General features: G+C 35.5%; 1 protein-coding gene across 1 annotated transcript in view; it reads left to right on the plus strand.

Annotated features, from left to right (window-relative positions):
• The window catches only part of adam19a (ADAM metallopeptidase domain 19a), a 108,801-nt gene extending 108,507 nt beyond the window's left edge, over positions 1–294 (plus strand). Inside the window, exon 24 of the mRNA XM_051114651.1 lies at positions 190–294. Coding sequence (XP_050970608.1) covers positions 190–241 — 52 coding nt within the window. The 3' untranslated portion in view covers positions 242–294. The remainder of the gene's footprint in view (positions 1–189) is intronic.
• Positions 295–6,000: the final 5,706 nt, after the last annotated feature.

Here is a 6,000-nt window from a genome sequence, read left to right on the forward strand (position 1 = left end):
GAGAATATGGAGTTAACACACTCAAGGAGGAACTCAAGGTTGTTATTTTATATGACCAGAAAGTAAGAAGAATTTCTGATATTTCTGCTTGCAGTGTAAATCAGTGAGATTGTTATAACAGTACAGCAGACGACTTACATAAAAGTTTTAGTATATATCTAACCAATGTTTTTTTGATTTTTCTTTCAGACCTGCTTCAGGGCCCAAACCACTCATAGTTCCATCTGCTTTCCGAAAATGACGCTTGCAGGATTCATTTTTAAAGACTGCAGCCAGCCTATTTGCACTAAATAAGGACCCTTGGCGATTGGTACTATTGAGCTGTCTCACAAGGGATGGAAGAGCATGGTGCTAGGGCCATGAATGAGGCCTCGCAATCCGGCGCAGAAATACAGCCGGGCACAGCAGAGATGACGCGGTTTTGCATGAGAACATGCAGACTGAGAGAGTTTTGGATAGACCATCACATTGCCAAAACCTTGACTTTTTATCACCTTGCAATTTTTTTGTACTTATTTGTTGTTGCGTTTTAATGTTATGCCTCTGTCTTGTTTACATTTTTTGTTTGACTATCATCTATTTGTAAAGTGCCAAAGACGTTGTTTTGTTTAATGCCTTGAAATGTTTAATTTGTTGTACTGTGCTATATGTGATTTTGTGTTTGGTACATAAAATGTTATACCTTTTTATTAAGACGCCATGTTGCTGTTTACGACAGACTTTACATCAGGTCTAACCCTTTACATCAGGTGAAAATCAAGAGATTTGCAGTGAACAGTAAGTTCAATATGAGAATAATGGAAATGTTGTAATTAAAAAACGAAGAAAAAACTGAAGATTAAGCGTGTAATTTCTGTGCGAAACTGATGCAAAACAAAAAACAAGATATTTAAATATTACTAAGTATATCTAAATGGTAGGGGTATTTTTGTTTGCCAATGATGCATAAATGAGGAGTAAGAATATTTTAAAATAAATTAAATCTGGTTTCCTGAGCAAAGACTAAAGTTTAGTTACAGATTAGACTACTATGGAAACTATGGAAGCTCATTTCCACCACTGAATGAAAAATGTAAAGGCCATTACGACTTTTTATTTCACAATTCTGACTTTTTTCTCCCAACTGCGAGTTTACATTTTGCAGTTCTTACTATTTTTCTCAGAGTTGCTGATACAAACTCACAATTCTGACTTTTTTCTCAGAATTGTGATATAAATTTGCAATTGCGAGTTATAATGTCAGAATTGTGAGATATAAACAATTTTGACATATTTTCTAAGAACTGCACTGTATAAACTCGTAATTGCGTGTTACAAAGTCAGAATTAAGAGATATAAACGCACCATTCTGAGAAATAATATCAGAAATGAGAGATATAAACTCACAACTGTGTAGGGGATCTACAGAAGTCAATTTAGCTCAAAGGGAATCATTTAAGATTGAACAGAGTCTCCGTTTTACAGCGGATCAATGAATCGGCCAGTGACTCATTGAGCGAGCCGTATAACATCAACTATGTACTGGATACTAATATCCAAAATATAGTGAAAACACTATTTATTAGCACGGTAACAAGGTCGGCAGTTTAAGACATTAATTTATAAGCACAAAAAACAAGATACTTCTAATTTAAATATGAATAGGAATTTATTGGAAAAACCTAAGACATGTAAACTAATCTAACACATAGACGCGCATTCACACATTCATACAAGTTGCAGAAAGAGAGAGATGAGGAAAGAATGAGTTTAGAAGAGTGAAAATATGAATCCCAAGTTTATAGCATACGTATATGCAATTGCTTAGACCTGAACAACCATCAATCATTTAATTAACCCTCGCGTTGAGTTTCTCAATGAGGTTATTAAACTTTATATTAAATGCACCAGTTCAGCCAGAATCTGGAGGTTGTACTTGCGTTGCCTTTGTGTTAAGGGGTTTCCTTTGATGACGTCGTTGCAGAAAGGGGTTCCCCAAGGTTGCTGATTGGTCGGAAGTCCGTGGTCGTTGGAAGTGATGTCTTGGGCGCCGGCTGGAGGATGGAGTCGTGTACGCTGGTTGAAGTTTGAGGCGGGCACGAAGTCTGAGACACGGCTTAGGGGCAAAACTTAACTTAGAACACGAAACTCTCAACGGAAAGAAAAGGATTAAAGTAAAAGAAAGAAATGTGACGATCTCCTCATGTTTTGGTTTAGAGGAGTGGCTGGCGTGCAAGCCAGGAAGCGTTCAAAGAACGCAAAAAGCAGCGGCAAAAATGATGGCTAAGGGCATGGCTAGGAGCGATGGCACAAGGCACAAACTAAAAGCAAAATTTTATGGTGTCCTGTGGTTTTAAACTCAGCTTTGGACACATCCCAAAATGGTGTCTTGACCAATTAGATGTTGTCTTAACTCGGGATATTGCTATGTTTCTCCTCCCAAAACATAAATCCGCATGTTATCTTATCAGTCATATGGTCAGAATTTTCCCGCTCTTGCAGAGTATAATTTGGCCATGATTCCTATAACATGAATACAATGCATTTGACAATGAATTGATCGGTGGAAACGTTCAAAGCATGAATTTTCAAACTCATACATACCAAACATGAATATAAACCCTTAAGCTATTCAATAGTTATTAAAAGGACATACACAACGAGTGATTAGAACATAATAGACAAATGTGTGGGGAACATACATAGTAGGAAGTTATGCAATGGTCTGATGTTCATTCATAAGTCCTTTTAAGCATCATTTTGGAGCATATATAGGTAAAAGGGACAGTCTCTCTGTCATTTGGTGAACTAAGGGCATGTTCCGAGGAACAAAGGAATTTAGAAGGAACTCGGTCGGGTTCTTGTCTTAGGTGGGGGAGCACCACCCAACAAAGTTTCCTCATGTGATGGTCCTGATGTGCTGTATCTTTGACCATTAAACTTGGGTTTCTTGCCCCAATATTGACAATCTCCTTTCTGAGTTGGGATTATCAATAATTGTGTTCTTTTGCTTTAATGTTGCAAGTTGTTCAAAGCTGTGAAAGTTGGTTGGTTAGGCTTACTTCAGGCTGGCTGGCACCAGGGTATCCTGGACAGATTTATGACGTGGTCCTGGCCCCTTTGTGGAATTTGGCTCTTTGGTTTCAACCAAATGTTCTGATCGAATCTTCAATTTGTCTGATTCGCTCTGATACCCTACAACTGTGACTTTTTTCTCAGAATTGCGAGTTATTGTGAGTTAAGTGAGTTTCTATCTCACAATTCTGAGAACACATCAGTCTTTTTTCCCCTCACAATTGGACTGAATAATTCGCAAATGTGAATTGTTCATATCTGACAATTCTAAGAAAACTGCAAGGTTGTCAGAATTGCGAGAAAAAAAGTAGGTATTGCGAGATTTAAACTCGCATTTGTGAGAAAAAAGTCAGAATTGTTTTTCTTGCAATTCTGTTTCTCACAATTGAGTTTTTATTGCACAATTCTGAGGAAAAAAATGCGAGATTGTCAGAATTGAGAAAAAAGTCAGTATTGGTAGATACAAACTCGCATTTGCGAGAAAAAAAGTTGTTGTTTTTTTTTGCAATTCTGACTTCCAGAATTTTGATTTCTTATCTCACAATTCTATAAAAAAAACTGAGAGATTGTCAAAATTGTGAGAAAAAGTCAGAATTGTGAGATATAAGCGAGAAAAAGGTCAAAATGTTTTATCTCGCAATTCTGACTTTATTTCTTGTAATTGTTTATATCACGCAATTATGAGAAAAAATTGCGAGATTGTCAGAATTGCGAGAAAAAAGTAAATATTGCAACATAGAAACTCGTATTTGTGAGAAAAAGTCAGAATTGTTTTTATCTCGCAATTCAGACTTTCTTTATTATTTTAAGTCTTTATCTCTAGTTTATATCATGCAATTCTGAGAAAAAAATCTGAATTGTGAGTTATCTTGCATTTCTAACTTTATAGGTCGCAGTTGTTTATATAAAAGTTTATATCTCAGAATTCTGAGAAAAAAATAAGAATTGCAAGTTTGTATCATGCAATTCTGAGAAATAAAAGTCATATTGGTGAGATTAAAAATCGCAATAACATTTTTTATTATTATTATTTTATTTTTTATTTTTTTATCCAGTGGTGGAAACAAACTTCCATAGAAAACAGGGACCTGTCACTACACAGGAGCTTAAGATTTTGTTCAAATTTCTAAACAGGATTATTAAAAAAAAAAAAAAAAAAAAAAAAAGGTGCTGTTCCTGTGAAAAGTGATGTTTCTGACAAACTGCTGGCATATACCTTAGCAATGCATTCTCCTAAACTCAACGTAACTTTTACTAAATCATTGTCAGTACAGAAATGTTTTTGTGAATCATGAAGTCAATGTTGCTCTTTCTTGCTCAAGTGCAGCAAGTTTTGTAGTCATCACAATTAGATGATTTGGAATGCATATTTTCGTATATTTATAACAAAAATGAATGTTAAATCTATGATTTGAATGAAAGAGGAAACCATTTATAATGTTCCACTACTGGCTGAAACATGTTTTCGGACCTTCAGCAGAGAGTTTCTTATCTGCATGTGATTAGAAGGTTTCAGCACACTAACCTGTGTAGTTTCGAGCTCTATATTAAGATGTTCAAGTGAAGCGCTGCTGTATTGTAGTACCACATGATCCCACCTACATGAAACGAAGGCTCTCTGCAACTGAGTCTCAAACCCTAGAGAGGCTTCCGTTTGATTTGCAGCTCATTACACACAGTCAGACCTGCCTCACCCCCTCATATGGACCGATAAAGCTCCAGTGACAGCTGCGCCTGGTACATTTTAGGGCAGGGAAGATCTGAAACTCTGCTGTCAGCAGAAACCCTCATCGTTCTAAATTGACGAGCAGCCTTTCCGTTCAATTTTTGTTTTTACTTGAAATGAATCCTGCACAGTGTCGTGGCCATATTCAGTCTGCTGAGCAGGCACTTCTCACGGTGTGCTCGTGTACATTGCATTGTACTGGTTTTAATTAAATTTAGTTTCTCACTCTTCTACATGCCCCGAGTCCATCCCTCTCATGTCTATGGGAGATGGTGTGTGATTAATTATGTAGGAAAAGGTAAAGGAGCTGTTAAGTCAGGAGAGGAAATCAAGCAGCGTAGTAGAAAATAGCACTGAATCATCCACTTTCAATATCAGCACCTATTTCCTCTTTAATATAAGAGGACACTAAAAATGCTTCTGCAGCAGTGTAAATTTAACATGTTACAAAGCTAAAAATACAGAGATATTTACATTCTGTGACACTTACGATGAATAGGTCACATAATGCAATGTTTAAAACCTAATTTGTATTACTGGGTCATTCTATAATTAGGGGTACATTTAGAATTTGACAATGTGAATGGTTTTTGTGACAATGGTTTTTCCCAAAAACCCAAATGTGACCTTACATAGCTGCTTTGAAACTATCTATTTTGTATAAAGTGCTATATAAATAAAGGTGATCTGTAGTAATAGGTGCATAAAATACCATCTGTGTTTGCTACTGTCCACCATGTTATCTTTACTGGGTAACACAGCTGACAGGTAACTTAGTTGACATTTTTACTGTTTTGGGCCTATACTCAACATGGAAGCCTAGAACTACTGAGCATATGATATGTTTAGAAATATGTTTTCATAAACAAAACGTATGTTTTAGTTAAATTGTCTTGTTAAAATTTGCAGCAATAATACTTGTGTAACACTGTTGACAGTTGGGAAAAATATAATTGTGTACTAGAAAATTAAGCATCTGGGCTTTATATTGATGAAAATACATTAAAAAATATACGGACATGAGATTTACCCACAATTATTTTATTTTTCTAGCTATATATATATATATATATATATATATATATATATGTATATATATTATAAAATATTTTTTAAAAGAAATTACATTTTAATTATGAGTTTTTCTCAATCAATTTGAGACATTTCTCCAAACTCAGGTCATTGTTCTCAAAACCGTTAACACAGTGAGCTGAACACTT

The sequence above is a fragment of the Labeo rohita genome, chromosome 7, assembly GCF_022985175.1.
Source record: "Labeo rohita strain BAU-BD-2019 chromosome 7, IGBB_LRoh.1.0, whole genome shotgun sequence".
Taxonomy (NCBI): Eukaryota; Metazoa; Chordata; class Actinopteri; order Cypriniformes; family Cyprinidae; genus Labeo; species Labeo rohita.